Raw genomic sequence first — 18,933 nt, forward strand, 5'->3', positions numbered from 1 at the left:
AGTTAAGATTTTAGAGAAAAATTTAAATATTTTTTGCTGGATTTCATATGCAAGTTGCTTTTCAAAAGTTGTTTTCATGCTGTTAAAAGAAAATTAAGCACTTCCTATTCTGTATATAAAAGTACCCTTACTTCTGTTCTGCTGAATTAAGTGAGTTACCAGTGATTGATTATTTAAGATTCTGTTGTAGAGTTTAAAAACAAGTCAACATGAAATTTTAGTAACTTTTTATATATACATTTTACATATATATATATATATATATGTATGTAAAATGTGTTTCAGCTGTTGACGAGTAGGTTGTAATTGTGTTGTAGAAGATTGAGAAAATTGAACAGTTTATGTATAGGTGAAAACACTTGAACAGAGTCTAAGTCAGTGGCAGTTTAAACCTATTACTTTATACATTTGGTGTATAGTTGTATGTTGTCTTGCCATGCTATCAATTATTGGAGATAACTCGGACCACATATCAGCACTAACACACTTGTGTAGTTATCATTGTGTAGAGGCTTACTTCATTACATTCCAGCATTTTGATGTTACTAATATGTTGACAGAAAACTTAATGATGTATCACATTCTGTACTTAGAATTGTTAACATTTGGATATGTGTCATCTTATTTCATAAGTATGGACAGAAGCTTTTTGGACCACCTGTGTTTCAGTTTAATCAGTCAGATAAAAACTGTTAAATGTTTAAAGACAAAAAAACTGGTAAATGTTTAAAGACAAAAAAACTGGTAAATGTTTAAAGACAAAAAACTGTTAAATGTTAAAACACAGAAAACTTTTAAATGTTTAAAGACAAAAAAACTGTTATTTCTTTGTTTAAAGACAGAAACTGTTTGATAAGCCACTTTCTTCCTCATAAGATACAAAATGAACCGAAGTGTTTTTATTGTTTTCTTTCGTGTTAAACAAAAAATCATTTATTTTAATTTGGTTTGATGCCTCCTTATTTTGCTGTTGGGGAAATGAGGAAGGTGGGGGACTAAATTTGAAAACTTGATAATTGAAATATATGTTAGTATTGAGAGACAATCATAATGAAACTTTATTTGATTTCAAGTGGATTTGGAAATGTGAAACAGTTTTTTTGTGGTTCATTTGAGTTAGACAGAGGTCAGAGGTGAGGTGCTATTTTTACTGAGATATGTTATAAGTGTCAAGCTTACATTCTGTCAGCATTGATAGAATATTGATGTAGAATATTGTCAGTTGTTGAAAGTGCTCAGGGACACAAGCTATATGTTATAAGAAGGAAGGCGTAATGTTGAAATGTGATGCGATAATTTATCTTTTTTAAGAAGTCATTGTTAAGTAGATGTTTGTCTTTCACTTCTAATTGAAGTAGTTCGGTAAACACTGTCGAAAATGAAATGTAGATTAAGAAAAAAATAAGACATGAAAAAAAAAAAAAATAATAAAACATTAAAATGAAGTATGTGTGCCATTGTTTTTCCTTAGTGTGAGAAAGCTTTACATGGACTTAAATATTGTCAGGTCACTTGTCCAACTTGCAAGTGAGCTTATCATGGTATAGTGTCCATTGTTTTCTCCTTGAAACAACTTCTCAAAAACCAAAAGGGTAAGATTGAAGATACCTTGCTTGTAGGTTCCTGGAATGAAGCCCAACAAGTTTTCGAAAAGAAATAACCTTGACGCATACTTAAGGTCACAGGGGGTCAAATATGATAAACACTTCAACTTTTCAGTAACCACAAGACCTAGAATCAAGATGTTTGACTGGTAGGTTAATGAGACGAAGCCTGACAAAGTTTGTGAACACGAATGACCTTGACCCTTACTTTAGGTCAATTTTGTTGACACACTTCTGAACAACCAAAAGGCATAGAATCAAGATATGTGGCCTGTAGGTTCCTTTGGTAAGGTTTCTGGGGTGAAGCATAAACATGTTTGCAAAAAGAACTAACCGTGTACAAGGCCATGAATCAAATTAGTTGAAACTTTTATACAACCTACAAGTAACCAAAAGGCCTAGGATAAAGGTGTTTGGTTGGTAGTATCTTGGGATGAAGTCCGAAAACGTTTGTAAAACCAGATGACCTTGACACATGTTCACTGTCATTGGTCAAATTTGTTGAAAAATCTTAATGTTCATTTAATAACCTAAAGGTTTAAAATAAAGTATTTAACTGGTATATCTCTGGAATGAAGCATGGCCGAATTGGAAAACAAATGACCTTGACCCATTCTCAAGGTCACAAGGATCAAATTTGTTGCACAACTTTTCGTAGCCCAGTTATGAAATCAGGATTTTGCCTGTCAGTTTCATGAGAGGAGACACATTGGAGTATATAAATGACGTATATCAGCTGAATGATTGCATCATTAGCAGATGTAAAATACAGGTCAATTGGGCATACACAATAGTTATTTGAGCTAATAGACAAGTAGGGGAAATGGACTTGGGCCCTGTACTCTATTACTACTCTATCTATGATGTCGACTAAAATCCTGGCGAAAATGGTTCGTCACCAGTAAATTTCATTTTGGCTGAAGAGGAACTTTTCTGGAACTTACGCCCATTATAGGTCACAAACATAGAACACTCTAATAACTTGAATGCGGTGTAACAATGTACAGAGTAGAAAAAAATACTTTGTTTTCTGGATATTCAAGATTTCTCATATTCTCAAACATTTCCGTTGTTAAATATTGCAAACCCACCAATACTTTATCATTCGTATCGTCTTTATTTAACAATAGGCATTTCATACAATAGTTAAATAATATGGTTGACTACAGTCTTTGTAAAAAAATAAGCGACCATAACTACAATTACTTGAGACAATGAAACTCGAAGTTTAGAAACATCCAAATCATATATCAATGTATGATAATGTCGGTGGTTTAAATTTTGTAATCACCTGTCGTGTCGTCGATCTTTTATAGACCACAGTAAGGTTAACATGATTGGAATAATACATAGACGTAGAAAATGAGCAATATGTATTATAAGTTGGTAACATACAGGATAATTAAAGTATTGTTACTTCATATTTGTATTGCAAATTTGATATATTTCAAATTCTTATCTCAAAATTGCTGTGTAGGATGTACCACTGACGTCAACTTTAAACGACTTGTTATGTAGTGTATCTTTGGATACTGATACATTTCCCATACACAACACTGTGTTCTTGGAAAAGTCGAATCCCGTGGAGGATACGGAGCCTGTCACTTTGTCGTCACAATAAATCGGTTCTCCTCCCCAAACCCAAACGTCCTTCTCTACACTGAAGTCTTCCAACTCCAGACAGACTATACAGGAATTTGCTTTGTCGCTTTCTTTTGTTATTGCGTCCTTCCCGACAAAAGATTCCTTCTAAAAAAAACAAGAAGAAAGACCAAAACAACATTATCGTTATCCAAACTCAAATTCTGGAGTATCGAGGATGGTAACAGGGGTACAATGAGCGACAGTGACCATAACCCCTGAAGTATTTAGGATGGTGACAGGGATACAGAGAGCGACAGTGACCGTAACCCCTGGAGTATCGAGGACAGTGACAGGGATACAGAGAGCGACAGTGACCATAACCCCTGAAGTATCTAGGATGGTGACTGGGGTACAGAGAGCGACAGTGACCATAACCCTGAAGTATTGAGGATGGTTTTTATTCCGAATCAGTGTCTTTGTCAAAATTAAACATAATATAAAGTGAATACTGTTTATCGTAAACATGTCTGAACTGATGCATTACAGTGATATACTCGATAAAATGAACTATTCAATTATCCAGTCAGTTTTTTGGGTCACAGCTTTCCCATTAAACCGATTTGTTATCTCTTTGGCAGCTAATACGTGTGGATGAGTTTCAGTTTATAACGCTTCTTTTAGTAAATCTGTTACTCCTAGTTACTGTAATCGCCATCAGCTGTACTTTTCAGTCTAAACTTTTTTCTGTGTTAAAACAGAAAAAGGCGAACAAAACCCATTAAAAAGAAATATTTAATATTTTATTTAAAAGCTTAAAACCCAAAAACAGAAATATTGAGACTCACCTGGTTGTCGACCATGTCCTTCATGCCGGTGACTAGTGGCGTGTCTGCCGACGTGAAGTCTTTTAGCCACTGGGGACGGACGTTGTCTGTCTGCAACAACCTCAGTGTATGGTGACCGGCGTTTCTGATTCCATACTTCTCTCCTATCGTCATCAACATATCATAAACATCCATTGCATCCTGTAGCGTTTAAAACATTTCAATTAATTATAGAAAGTGGAGAGTGAAATGCTTTGTTTAAAAGATATTTTTCAAATATTCTGGCAGAAACAGAGCAAGGCACACTGCCATCACTAGAGTACTCCAACGATGTTATAGGCTCAAAGCGACGAGAAACATTTCAGAGGGTCCAGTGAAATCAGGTGGACTAAGACATTTGATTTAGATAGGTATCCGAGAACAATGTTAATCTATAGCGATTGAAGAATTACAATATAATGTCTATTTAACAGCACTTGTCACACGGTGATAAATATGATTTCAAAACTTTATTACATCTAGTTATTCATGTTTTTTTGTTTGTCTAGAAATCATGCAGTGAATCTACTCCAGTAAGTAACATTATTATGACTGAGCTAAGGTTTATTCAACCATCGATAATTGTTTAAAAGAAACAGACGTCCACAGTTCACGGCTCGTCTCCTAATAACGCACTCACCCGTGAAGGAACAAGGACAGTGGTACCAGCCATCCCGGCCAAATTCTGTCCAAGTACTTTGACGTCTTTGATATGTCCAATATTTACTATCTAAACATTGCAGTAAAAAATCAATTACTGATGAACTTAAGTGGTAAATAAACAGTAAGGTGATTCGTTAATTGATTTTTTGATGTAAAGAACTGAAGAGCGACATATTTTTTTCTATCTTGGAATGTATAAAAACAACACAAAACCGAAAAGTTGAAATGAAAAAAGAAAATCGTGATTAAAGCTCAAAATTGGTAAAATGTGGAAAAACTGAGATGATTTTACAGCAAAATTACTTCAAGGATATCATGATGGCAGCCTTTAAACATCTAGAAACAACACAGAAAATATCGACATCAACAGAATCTTAATTCAAATACAAAGTCGAGATAAAATCAGGGCAAAATATGAACAAAAAAAAGAGATATACATGGAGACTCCTGTAAAAGTACAAGGAAAATAAGACCAAGTGTTTCGAAAGAGTCAGCGTCTTCTGTTTCATTGACGACGAATTAGTTAACGAGCATCAAACACATCCACAACTTCATATTGCACAAGAAAATAAAATATATCTTAATAATATGTTACGACGAATGTAAAATTTCCCCGAAATCTTGATCAACGTTCATCTTTCAAAACCAGTGTTTCCGAGTTTGTCAGTAACCGACATCAACATATTGCCAACAAAATTCGAAAAGAGAAAACTGCATACTGTTTTACGACAACAATTTAACTACTTCGATCTTCACCTATAAAGAATCAGAGATGTTTCCCATTAAACTGTATGACTAGCAAGGCTATTTCAACTTTCAAATTGCGAATTTTCCATTTCTAGTTCTTTATACCTGCTTTCACAACCTGTGATACAAGCATGAGGCAGTTGGATCGGTATCAAAGAGTTTGTAGATGTAAACAACTTCATATTGTATACATCTTTCCTGTGATAGATATACACATCAGGGGAAACTTATAAAAACAATAAATGAAAAACTAAAATATAAGTACACCATTATGCTTCATAAGGTTAGATGTAATCGATGTTCACTTGTGATACCGTTAAACATAAGACTGTATAACAACGGATCTGACAAGGTACAAGTTTTGTGTGCCGAAATAAAGTTCCAATCCATGTTGTCTGGAGTTATCTCCCTTCAACAAACATTAATCAAACGTTTTATCTATATTGAATACTATTAAATTATTGATTATGAGTTTGATCAAAGATCGTGTAAAAGTCACTCATGTGAATAGCACCTTTTAATACAATAAACAGTGTTAGTATGCAGATACACTTTTGCCCTCAATTCTGACTAAAACTTGTCTTAAGGACTAATTTTCATGCACCTTGGAATCATGATGGTTAACAAAAAAGACCTTTTGCAAATGCAGACATTTTAAGGACAGTAACATATCAAAAACCTTACCTCTGGTTGGCTTGTGATATCAATAATTACACCGACATTTTGCCATCATGTCATTGGTCTGAAGCAACTGATGGTCTTAAATAATGACTTGTATTTAATAATTACCTGTGAATTAGACCGAGGACTAGTTGATATCCTGTCATCACTGATCTCGGACAAAATGTCAGAAACTTTTCCACCAATGAGATGCAGAGCAGCATATGCCTCGCTAACGTCACTGACTTCTACATTTTTCGGTACATTCCGTCGCACCCACGTGAGACATCGGGCCTTTTGGGTTGAGGGACATAGCAACATAAAACTGTAAATCAATCAATAAATATACATGTATTGTTTTTTCTCATATGAATTTAGTCCGTGATATTAAACGACATTAAAATATATAAATGATCTATTTTATGTTCATGGTACATTGAACATGTCCATATCATTCATGTAAATTTATTGTATTCACAACTCTTTCTATTTCAACCGGTTTTTTGGCCTGCGAGTTAATGAAGACCGTGAAGAATTACGCTAATGCTATACATATGGAAAAAGATGTAAGAAAATATTTAGATCAAACTATGTAGAGAAAAAGATTAAATACTTGTAGGAAGAAAAACACGACTTTTGAAAGTAACCTGTTGTCCTTTGTTGCGACAATATCACATATAAGCTCAAAGCCACCACGGGTGTTAAGCATAGCTGTTCGAGTGACCTCTCCTTCTTTGGAAGACAAGTGACTGCACACAAGCTCCTGTAGAGTGTCTAAGGCTTCAGATCCCGATGACTTCAGGTAAAAACAAAAACAAAACAAAAGGTGTCATAATATTGTTCAGTAGAACATATAAACACAGTTAATTGACCTTACTAGCTTTATTATAGATATGATTGATTCAACCCCTGAAATACTTGCATTACACTTATGATAAAAATGAAACATAAAAATGTATTTCTTTATATTACGGGTTTAATTTCTTATTATTGTTTCGTTTTATGAAATGAAAACTTATCGTATCTAATTTCAGTCTTGTTGACAAATTATCACGTTTTAAGACATCATATACTTCTTTCAACAGCACGGTTCCACCATTCCTGCCTTGGTGGATGAAAATGACCACAACATATTTGGCGACGAAAAACGATTACTAACTTGATGAATGGTAAAGATAACATTCAAAGATAAAACAAGGGAGATAACTCTTATATACAATGAGGTGAAAATTATTGTTTGTTCGATAACCCTGCAGCGATGTAAATGAGTGCATGCAGTATCTTTGGGATAAGAAAAGCAACATTCGAATCTGGAATATACCTTGACCTCAATCTTTGTAAAGCATGAAACGTCAAACATCCCCACATGTGTTTTGCAAGCCATATACTCAGCCCTTGCTGACTCCAGCCATGAAGGTTTCCCAAACGTACCACTCGCTGCATTGTATGGGTCTAGTATCAATTAAATAAACTTTATTCATAGTAGTATCTTGCTTGTGTGAATTACAACTAATAATATAAATCTGAAAAGCACACAAACTCACAACCATCCTTATACTCTAGGAGTTACGATCGCTTTCGCTTTCTACACCGATGGATCATTCCAGGGCAAAATTGAATGTACAAGCGAAGTAAGCTGATTGTTTCCAGGAGAACAAAACTGACCAATCACATTTGATACGCTCCTTATCAAGATTACTAAGGAAAGACACCCAACTTCGTGATTACAATATACCGTAATGCTAACTCGATTTTCGTTTGATGTACATCAAAGGATCAATTAGTATTTTCGTCTTAAGGTGTCGCAAATGGAACCTTCAGTTTTGTCATGGCATGTTCCAGGGGTGTAGAGTGTGAAAGTGATTGCAACCCCTGGAGTATCGAGGATAATGACAGGGATGAAGAGAGCGAAAGTGATTGTGACCCTTGGAGTATCGAGGATGGTGACAGGGGTGAAGAGAGCGAAAGTAATTGTAACTCTTGGAGTATCTAGGATGGTGACAGGGGTGTAGAAAGCTACAGTGATTTTAACCGCTGGAGTATCGAGGACGGTGGCAAGGGTACAGAGTACGATAGGGATCGTAACCCCTAAAGTATCGAGGATGTAGTGATTGTAACCCCTGGAGTATCGAGGATGTAGTGATTGTAACCCATGGAGTATCGAGAATGTAGTGATTGTAACCGCTGGAGTATCGAGGATAGTGACACGGGTGTAGAGAGCGAAAGTGATTTCACTCCAGGAGTATCGAGAATGGTGACAGAGGTGTAGAGAGCGAAAGTGATTTCACTCCAGGAGTATCGAGGGTGGTGACAGGGGTGTAGAGAGCGAAAGTGATTGCAACCCCTGGAGTATCGAGGATGGTGACACGGGTGAAGAGAGCAAGAGTGATTTCACCCCTGGAGTACCGAGGATGGTGACAGGGGTGAAGAGAGCGAAAGTGATTTCACCCCTGGAGTATCGAGGACGGTGACAAGGGTACAGAGTGCGATAGTGATTTCACCCCTGGAGTATCGAGGATGACTCACACCTAACATAATACCGCCATGACAATACAAAATGATAATTTAAACACATCTGTACAGCACCCATTTAAATATACACCTAAGTATCTCGTTTTTGTACACGATATTGTCAGCAACTACAAAAAACAGTTGGATTTTATCAAGTGCTTGACCATTATTTTTAGTCAAATTCTGTTTCGCTTTATGCTGTGATTTGGTGATGCAGTGTTGGCCGCTATCAGCGTTGACAGCGCTGAGGTCTTGGTAGATACGTGTTATCGTAAAAACGTGAACAAATGAAAAATGCATGGGTAACTTAGAAAAGTCCAAGGAGAGTAAGACCAGGATTTCTGGGAGATTAAGCGTCATCTGCTCCATATAAAGCATAGAAACCGAAGTAAGGACGATCAAGTTTAGACATGGTGACCAGGTGCACGGAAACAAAACGAAAAGGGAAAACTAGCGTGCATCGATACAACAGATTACAGTACAACAAACATGACAAATAATCATTAATGTTATCTTATACAACAATGTCTGTATTCTCTACCTAACCAGGGATAAAACAAGTATGGGAGTCAATAATATAACGGAGGGACGTATTAATGTGGCGGGTGTTGTTGATGAAGCAGGGGATGTTTATCCTCCCGACATGTGATAACACAGAAATAACTTCAACTGTAACTTATTTTGCATGAATACACTTTAAAAATAGTATAAACGAAGTAAACAAGTTTTATACCTTTTATACCTTTCAATAGTTACGCCATTGTTGTTAAAATATTTTTAGATCATTTCTAGATAATGTAACAATGCGACACTGTACACAGCACGGAAATAAGCTGATACTACTAAATTGAAATAACCTGTTGTAGATTTGTTTGCGTGTGTTTGTCTTATTTTGAAGGGCTGCTCTTTATTTTCTAAATATTTACCAGGACATATGTATGTTAGAAATAATACTGACCCCCTCTTTTTTTCATCACCTATACACCTAACTCTAGAATTACCTTTATTTTCTGAGAACCAAAGTGGTTTTTCGTAAGCACTGTCTTCTCCAAAACATGCCCCTGCAGCCACCAGTCTGGAATGAAGCGGGGACACTAGAAGTCCCCTACAACTTCTGTACTGTTCGTCCGGATAACGAAGTCTGTACCGACCTTCAGACAAGGAAAATGTGGATGCGAAAATTAATATGCAAGACAGAAAAATAACCCAAAGTAAATATATATACAGGCAATCATTGTTAATCTTACGCCTCCTCGCTTCCGCTAAAAAATAAAATTTAGAATATTTTATGTCATTTTTAATAATGTAAAGTACATGTATCGACAAATACCAGTTGATAATATTATTTTTCACTGGAATGAAAACTTCTCTATTGTTTTTGTGTTTTTTTTTTTCGCTAGTACAAATGCCACTTCTGAAAATTCAGCCGATGAAAACGAAATCGGAGAGTAAACAGAACGTTTATAGTATCAAAACATATAAACATTATACTTATGAAAGATACACAAAATATTCGCTACGTTCGCAAAATGTATTTGTTATTTTAGTAAATGTATAAAGTTTATTTATTCTGCAACTGGCACTGCCATTGTCGGATACACCTGCAACATATATTCGGCAGTGACGGAAAACAGCTGTGTGGTTAATTGACAGAATTACTCTCTGTATTTACTTAAATATCACATTTAGAAATATAGATAGATGTTGAAATAAGCGATTTTACATGTTGTAATAAACAAGTTGATTTATGAAAATTCAGAAATTCACGTTTCCGCCGAGCATTTTTTTTGGCGTTCGTCATCAGACAAAATTCAGCGTAACGTCAATGTCGGATAAACACAAATTGAACAACGCAACTGTTTAAGTTTCAATAGTCTGATTTTCAATCAATGTTGCGGGATTCTAAATGAATATAATACCAAAAGATACACATTGTCAGCTTACCTATTACTTCTGAGCATCTGTCGGCTAAATAATGTATATCGCCCTGTTGTGGTGCATGCCTCTTTACGTCAACAGAGGACAGATTGACGGAGGTAGGCTCTCCTGTGATAAGCTCTGCCATATGACGGCCTAGTCCTCCTGACCCTGCTATGCCATTTGAACCCATACCAGTGGCCACAAAATAGTTCTTCACCTGCTCGAGCAAATCGTTAATTTTGTCTCGATCTGATGTGAATAGCAAAAGACTTTAACACAGAGCTTATGATAATGGCGTCGGCACACGGGAAAATAGGGATGTGAAGTTGATAACTAAAAACATCAATAACACTACCCTTGAATTGATGAAAGCCTTTCTCCCGCTGTTTGTAAATGGTCCTTACTATATATCATAATTAACCTACACCAAATTATTTCTATATAAAATGATCCATATTTCAACGAAAAATACGGATTAAGTGTGTGGAATACCTCGGCAGATTCTCCTACATTCCATGTATTATCTGGGGTAAAGGATTCTGGTCCATTCACAAACTGCCGTATCTGTGTCGTCTCCAGTATCGGGAATCTATTCAATATTCCGTCCATCAGAACCTCTTGGAGGGGATAAAAAGGTCATTGTAACATTCAATGTCAAAATGATTAAAACATATTATAAAGAGTGGGACACCACAACACAGACTACAAACGCGTAAATACATGTGTATTTTGGCATCAGTAGAAATTTCTTTATTAATTTATTAAGTTAATCTGATTGGTAGGAAATTGTTTCGTTATTCAATAAAAATTAAAAAAATCGAGAAATTAAGCTGAGGCGATCTCATCAAAAAGCTTCAACTGTGTAAGGCGATTGTTTCTATGTTACAAGCACGATTATAACGGTTATATATATATTATATAGAGATATCTATATATATAAACTGATGACAATGATTCAGTATAATTGCTGGTAAACATACGGAAGTGGTCCCAGTCTTCGGGCAATAGCTGGAATTCAAACTTGTCTGGCACCACCTCCCCAAATATTGGTTTGCCTTTAGGTTCAAATCCCCCGGTCATTATCCCGCCACTCCACTCACGAGCGTATATCAAACCATCGTAGTCTCTCACCACTAGACATCCAACATAAAGTATACGTAATCATTGTTCTATTCCGAGATTTATAGTACATTATTAAATACAATGACTACATGAAATAAATGTTATTGTAATTTGATGAAAATTAGAAAACAAGAATGTGTTCAATTGTGATGGTCGACTTGATACAGACATATGTATATATCAATATCATCAAGATATATCAACAAGATATTCGAATGAAAAATAAATATTCATACTTGAAATCGACAGATTGAATTCACGGTTAGAATATTTGTTAGTATCAAATATCAAATATGTGTGAAAAACAAGACGTTTTATTTCTCAATCTTTTTCGCAAATGATATGATATAATTACGTCGGGAACTTAATATTTGTTTCGCATCGATATATACATTTGACACTTTATACATGTTCATAAAATAATTGAATAGTCACGCTACACTGGAAACAGTAGGCGATGCCACATGGGTGTCATTGAGAACGCGAACAACAAAATACTTCCAACAATATCAGATAAAAATGTCGTTTTTATTAAGTTTCTTGCAAGTTGTCCTTTCACATTTACGCTGCTTTTATATAAAATATTGGTAAGTATACAAATATATCATTTATATACAACAAAGTCGTGGCAGAAATTGAATATCTTGTGACTATCGATAATTAAAATCGTTAGAATTTATGCGCTTCACCTAGCGAATTTAGAATGTAAGTGTAAACATTAACAACACAAGTATATTAACGAGTAGGCTAAGAATATCTATGACCAGTGTATATATTTATGTACACGGACATTTGGTCAATATCTGCCAATAACTATATGGTAATATGATGATAGTTTATGTAATATGTTCTAATAATCTAATAATAGCGCTATGTTAAAATGTTTGTGAGTAATCTGTGAAAATGCATGTATTTTTGTACGAGTTATCTCCCTGTATACAAGTTTTTCATTTCCAACTGTTTCTGCTATCTACTTCACTTCAGTCACCTCCGGCAAGAGGTTGTTGCCTGTTGTTCGATTCTGTTGACTGAATTTGTATTGCACTTTTTGTCAATAAAACTGGTTGAAATGAAAATGAAATGTCTGATCAATTTTCACCAGAAGACCGTTTAGTATATTTTACCTGGCATCATTCTGTCAAGTCCTTCAATGGGTTGACTCACGATGTAGAAATGTTCCAGAGGATGTTGGGGTATGTTTACAGGAGGGTCAGACAGACGTCCGAGACTTCTACCCCACTGTAAATGTATTCGAATCAAACGTATAAAAAAGTGATAAAAGGAATAAAATGAAGAAAAATAACAAAAACAAAAAATCCAGAAAAACTGCCGGTAGAAACATACAATACGTTTTTACATCAAAGCTGGGTCAATTTTGAAATATTTGAAAGCAGTATTTTATACCTACCAGTCCAGAACAGTTAACGAAATATTCACACGTGATGTCGCCGCGTGATGTCTGGACTCCGGACACTTGACCATTAGATGTGTTTACTCTGTTAACTTTTACTCCTTCAATGACGTGTACACCTGGAATTATCATAGTCAGGAATTTGTAAACCAGTTTTCGTATGTTACATTAGCCAATCTTCAAGTTTTTGTTATATAGTATATTTTTTTCACTGAATGGTACTGCTACAAGACAATGAAGACGTCTTCTTTAAAAAAAATTACGCTGTATATACACCGTAATGACACTACATGTTCTTCTACATCAGCTGCTTATCTCCATCAATTCCAACAGACAAACATGAACAGCTTTTCACCAAACTGGTAAGCGAAATGATTCAATTTCCCTATGGTGATTTTTCCATTTCTGGACATTAACAACCCTGCATCCCCAATCTATGGTATATACATGTCGCAGTTGATTCATTGGCCTATTCAGGTTGATGAAACTTATGGGGATGTTTTACGGTCGTCATAGTGATTTCACTGAGAAATATTCTATTTCTTTATACAATATGAAGCTGGGCGTGTTTGATGCTCTTTAGTTTGTGTGATGGTTCCATTGTTGTACACTTATTCTCATTCAAGATCGCGACATTATTTATTTCGATTGACCAAGGTCTACATGCGGATGCCATCGATGAAGCAAAAGACGCTTACTCTCTTGGAACACCTCGCCATGTTGTCTTTGTTCTTATTCAGGAAAGTCCGGATAAATCTTTCTTTTATTTCTTTTTCGCATTATTGTATTTGAATTTGGATGATGATTATGCTGACATATTGGTGCTTTCTTTTTGTTTTTGTTTTATATATAATGACTTATAACAGACACACGATCTTTAGCAGATTTTATGATTACAGGACGTAAAAACACGAATATACATAAGCTTTTCTAATTTTCTTAAAATGTGATGTGAAAGATGTAGTTTACCTGAATAATATGTAAGAAGTTGAGATCAGGAGAAGAAACTCCTGACTTCATTGTGACTTACCGACCGTCAAACGGTGGTCTGTCCTTACCTTGCTCCTTTGCTGCCTTGGAGTAAGCCATGGCCAGGTCTGGTGCTGTCAGCGCCCCATCTCCCGGGATCCATAAGCCGCCCTATGATAGCACATCACAAACCATTATCAAAGCCGTATACAGATTAAATCTTTCACCATGTAGCGGGTCCGATAGGGCGATATTACATCATAAATTTGATTTACAAACATGGGACATATTAATTTTTCCCTGATGGTTCTTTTTTCTTGTATGTGGTGCTGGCATTGCTATTGAATTTGTTGATCGACGTGACGTGGGGAATCACAATCCTCGAGGGAAGAGTAATACTAAGCATTGTCTTTGCCAACTTCTCCGAATGTTGAGGTTGCCTTGTTTAACTGTTTTACCCAGTGGGATGGAAAGTTCTATTACTCTTTCCAAACAAAGACATGGCATGAATGCACATGTGGGGTTCGAAAAAGAAATCTCAAACAGACCAGTAAAAGGATGGAAACGTCTGTCTAGTGTAAGCGAATATAGATAGACAATTCAGTGGCGAATCAGTCAAAACAGTAAATTATCTCATTAATATTGTCAAGAATGTGAGTGTATATCATATCGTTAACAATCTGTCCAGTTGTCCTTTATGTTTAGTTAGAGTCCTCTTTTTGTAAGGCGCGTTAAGCTTGAGGATTGTTCAAAAGACACACAAATGAATAACACCTTTTTATACAAATTTATTAATTCTAAATAACAGTGCTTGCTTGCTTGCTAATGCTATATACGGAAGTGCTTAGGACATTACAGACTACTATACATAATAAAGGACCTTCTTTGCTATACCTCTCATTGCATGGCTTGTCTGATCAAAATTTAGGCCCTTAGCATCACTGACGAGCCCTAGAAGGACGAAATATCTGTGTGATGCAGTTCAATTCATTTCTTGGCTCTAATGTATCTATCTCTAAAGTTTTATTAAAAGCTGCTATTTACATGTGCGTTTTTTGTACACTGTTCGATATTGCAGGTGGTGGACTTCAAGTACCGTAATCTGTATGCTATGTTTTGATTCATTTGAATAATACAGAATACACGCATGTACTAAAGGTTATAAAAATATCAGATATATATATATATATATATATAACAAATGCAGAAAGTGTTGAATTACGGGGCTATTGCACCTTCCCATCTATATGTGTACTTTCCTTAAAGATGATTTTTAAACATTTTGGTGGATTTAAGTTCTCTTGTTTATGGATTGATAGATTTTACCAAATCAGTTTTATAATTGTATTTTCCACCAGTAAACAATAAAAGTGTTACTTTGATTTTTGCCATTTTTCTATGTGAAAATATGATAAAATAAAAAATTGATTAAGTAATTTTCGCTACAAACATTGAATATTACTGTGGAATCATAAATGATCCAATTACAGTTTACTGAAACTAATGATAATTGATATATAAATTCACGATTCAGAGAACCCGTATGAATTGGGGATTAGAAGTGAAACTTTACCTGAACGTCGTCAGTTCTTATCCATTTACATAGATTCTGTATGTCTTCTTTCGTCACCAGTGTAGATTCTACCCCAGCAGCTCTAGAAGACAGGGTCATTAACAGCCGGGCAATAAATACATACTGATTATACAAGCTTTTTGCATACAAATAGGTTCTTAAGAATTTATTTAAAAGATACGTCTATTTGAGGTAACACCTGAAAAATTCTAAAAGCATTTAAGAGCTCATAAAACCTGAAAAGAATGAATATGAAATGCAATACTTGGCTATAGCGTGGTTTCGTCGCAGCATTGTCATTCTGTCCTTCGTCTGAGCAACAGTGATACTTCCACATTCCTTCAGACCTAATGAGAAATAAATGAATGTGATGTGAATATGTTCAAAATGGACCGCAAACCAAAATACGAAACGTTTCAGACGCATAACAATGTAAAATGAGGCCCAGTTTAGTTGTATGTATCAGTGGCAATTTCATTTGACTGATGTTTAGATGTTGCTAAGTGTTAGATGAGAAAAGGTCATTTCCGGGCAATAACCAGAATTCATAAAAATGGAACAAAATGCTGTAAGAAAATACCAACATGTAATTATCTGTCGATAATTTGTACGCGCTCAATTTTTGATATTTTCACCTAACTGTATGTTAAGTGACACAAGTAAATTGATTGAGATGAGAATTGCACGAAAACGGAAGCTGAAGAATTTGGTATCCAATAAAGAAAATAGGTTAATGTTTAGCATTTACTTATAAAGGATTTATTGTGTGTAGCGTCAATTGATTTCTGATAAAAATCAGTTCCATTGTTTTTATTACTGTGTTTAAAACAATCCAAATTGATGAAAATTATGGGAAAGCTTTACGGTTGTCAAAGTGATCCCATTGTTAAATATTTAATGTCTTTGTGCTATATGAAGCTGGGTGTAATTGATGCTCGTTTGTTTGCCTGTTGGTTCCATTCTTGTATACCTCATTCTCATTGATTGAACAAAATTCACACAGCGGATGTCGATGAAGCAGAAGACGCTTAGTCTTCCGGGGCCCCTGATCTTATCCACATGGTACTATTTAAGGTCTGTGTAAATTTTTCTTTTGTTCACATTTTGTCTTAGTTGTATTGAATTTGAGTTTGAATTATTCTTATGTTAACATCTTGGTATTTTCTTGTGTTTTTTTTTGACAGTGTATATTTATCATAAACTGTACGTTTCACGTTGAAAACCGGTGTAAATTTTGAGTTTCAACGATCTGAAAGACGTTTCTCTGGAAAACAACAATTGATATAGCCTGACATTTACAGGCTACTGGAGGATCTCTTTGTTGGTTCATCAGACTAACTACTTACCCACACCATACTCTTTTTCAAGTTTTTGGTAGAGTTGCTTGCTGTATCCCATAAGTTTGGTAGTCGATAGAGTGTCCCGGACCTGACCAACCAATCCCACGGCGTGCCATGTCGTCCCGCATGTTAACCTAGAGTCCGCAAAAACACTTATTACAATACATTGATTGGGAAGTTATGTTACAGGATCGGGCAGATCACGGTATACGACACTTAATCATTCATCGCAATAACAAGAATATAATGCATTAGTGTATGAGGTTTATCTTGTAATTGTTTTATTTTCAAGAGTTTCGGACATATAGACATATACATTATTCATATACACCCACTCACACCATCACACATCATCCATACTCACACATTCACATTACTTTTTCTCATTTTTTCTTCTTTGCAATCATCATCATCATCATCATCATCATCATCATCATCATCATCATCATCATCATCATCATCATCATCATCATTCATATTATTATATTCATCACATCCTATATCGTCATCTTAATATTTAATTATCTTAAAAAAACAAACAATCCTAGTCAGTCATCATTATCAGAGCTTGATATCCTCACCATATCTTAGGTGAGTTTACATTGATAGAATATAAATACTATTTAAAGAATTAATCTCTGTTTGAATACAAGACACATATGCTATAACTACTATGAACACTTGGTTTCACAAAAGCATTTTCATTAAGTAGTACTGTACAAACCTGACTAAATAAAGACCTTCTTCAACATATGACACCTACCAACCCTGTTCTAGTGTCGTGACATCAGTCCAGCCCCTCTATGCCAGATGATACCTACCTGCCCTGTTCTAGAACCATGACATAAGGCTAGCCTTTCTTGGCCAGATGATACCTACCTGCCCTGTTCAAGTACCGTGACATCAGTCCAGCCCCTCTCGGCCAGATGATACGCTACCGAGGCCCCAACAATTCCTCCCCCACCAATGACGACACGTGCACTGCTTGGTACGTCTGACGATACTTCATTGGCAACATTCTGTACGCTTCCTTTGCAGAAAGATCTTGTCTGTAAAATTCGTTTTAATATTCTGCAATCAATTAATTGTCGGCGGCAAGATATGACCCTATACATAGTCAGTCTTCAACGAATCCCTTCATCCCACAGTGAACATAACTTTACGAAGTAAACATCCACCGAGATATGGCTGTTTATGATGTGCATAACACTATATAACCTATAGATAATCTTATACAGGTAAGCGATGATACGTTACCACCGATAAGACAAACACTAAAGTCGTGTATGAGTAAGCATATACCTTAGTAGACAGAATAGTAATGCCGTATAAACAGGGTCACTATCGACCCTAAGGTGTACCCTGCTTTTTAGACTTTAGATGTATCCACTTTATATGATACTGGAACCATGGATCAAGTTAAATAGCTTTATAATGAAATCATAAAAAGTATGTTTTGTAAGTTTACGGTCGTCAAAATGACCACGTAAGAAATATTTCAATTCTTTGTACGATATGAAGCTAGGTGTGCTTAATGTTCGTTAGTAAACATAGGGGTTACGTTGTTGTTGACCTTGTTCTCATTTTGTAACGTGACATTATTTGCTTGGAAAGACCAAGATTAACATCATTTACAATTTTAAATGAATGATGAATTGCAAGTTCTTAAAGATTTAATCAAAATGAAGACGGAGTATTAGGTTATATTGACCATACTTTAATATATAGGAGAAAAATCGATGACAATCAGAGTAATCAACTATTCACGTTCTTTGTATCATTACACTACGTATGTAACACTGTATCAGATTTCCTATGGTAAAGACAGAAAAAAGAAGTTACAACATGATTACAACAAATATAGAACCTTGTTAACGTAGATTTTATACACGATCCTGGAAACAAACTTTTATGAAAAAGCAAACAAAACTGACTCAGACGAGACATTATCCAGTCTGTATGACAT

General features: G+C 35.4%; 1 protein-coding gene across 1 annotated transcript; it reads right to left on the reverse strand.

Moving 5' to 3' along the window:
- Nucleotides 1–3,059: 3,059 nt before the first annotated feature.
- On the reverse strand, nucleotides 3,060–18,933 carry LOC132546479 (pyruvate dehydrogenase phosphatase regulatory subunit, mitochondrial-like). Its single transcript, XM_060210197.1, has 18 exons — nucleotides 18,902–18,933; nucleotides 17,847–18,089; nucleotides 16,974–17,101; nucleotides 15,893–15,974; nucleotides 15,628–15,709; nucleotides 14,144–14,225; nucleotides 13,083–13,204; nucleotides 12,799–12,913; nucleotides 11,533–11,685; nucleotides 11,045–11,169; nucleotides 10,577–10,769; nucleotides 9,634–9,783; nucleotides 7,443–7,573; nucleotides 6,769–6,917; nucleotides 6,251–6,446; nucleotides 4,692–4,781; nucleotides 4,034–4,213; nucleotides 3,060–3,353 (listed from the first exon to the last, which is right to left on the reverse strand). The coding sequence occupies exons 1-18, from the start codon at nucleotides 18,931–18,933 to the stop codon at nucleotides 3,060–3,062; spliced, it is 2,547 nt and encodes an 848-aa protein (XP_060066180.1).

The sequence above is a fragment of the Ylistrum balloti genome, unplaced genomic scaffold (genome assembly GCF_031769215.1).
Source record: "Ylistrum balloti isolate Yb309-2 unplaced genomic scaffold, AGI_CSIRO_Ybal_v1 Utg369892, whole genome shotgun sequence".
Lineage (NCBI taxonomy): Eukaryota > Metazoa > Mollusca > Bivalvia > Pectinida > Pectinidae > Ylistrum > Ylistrum balloti.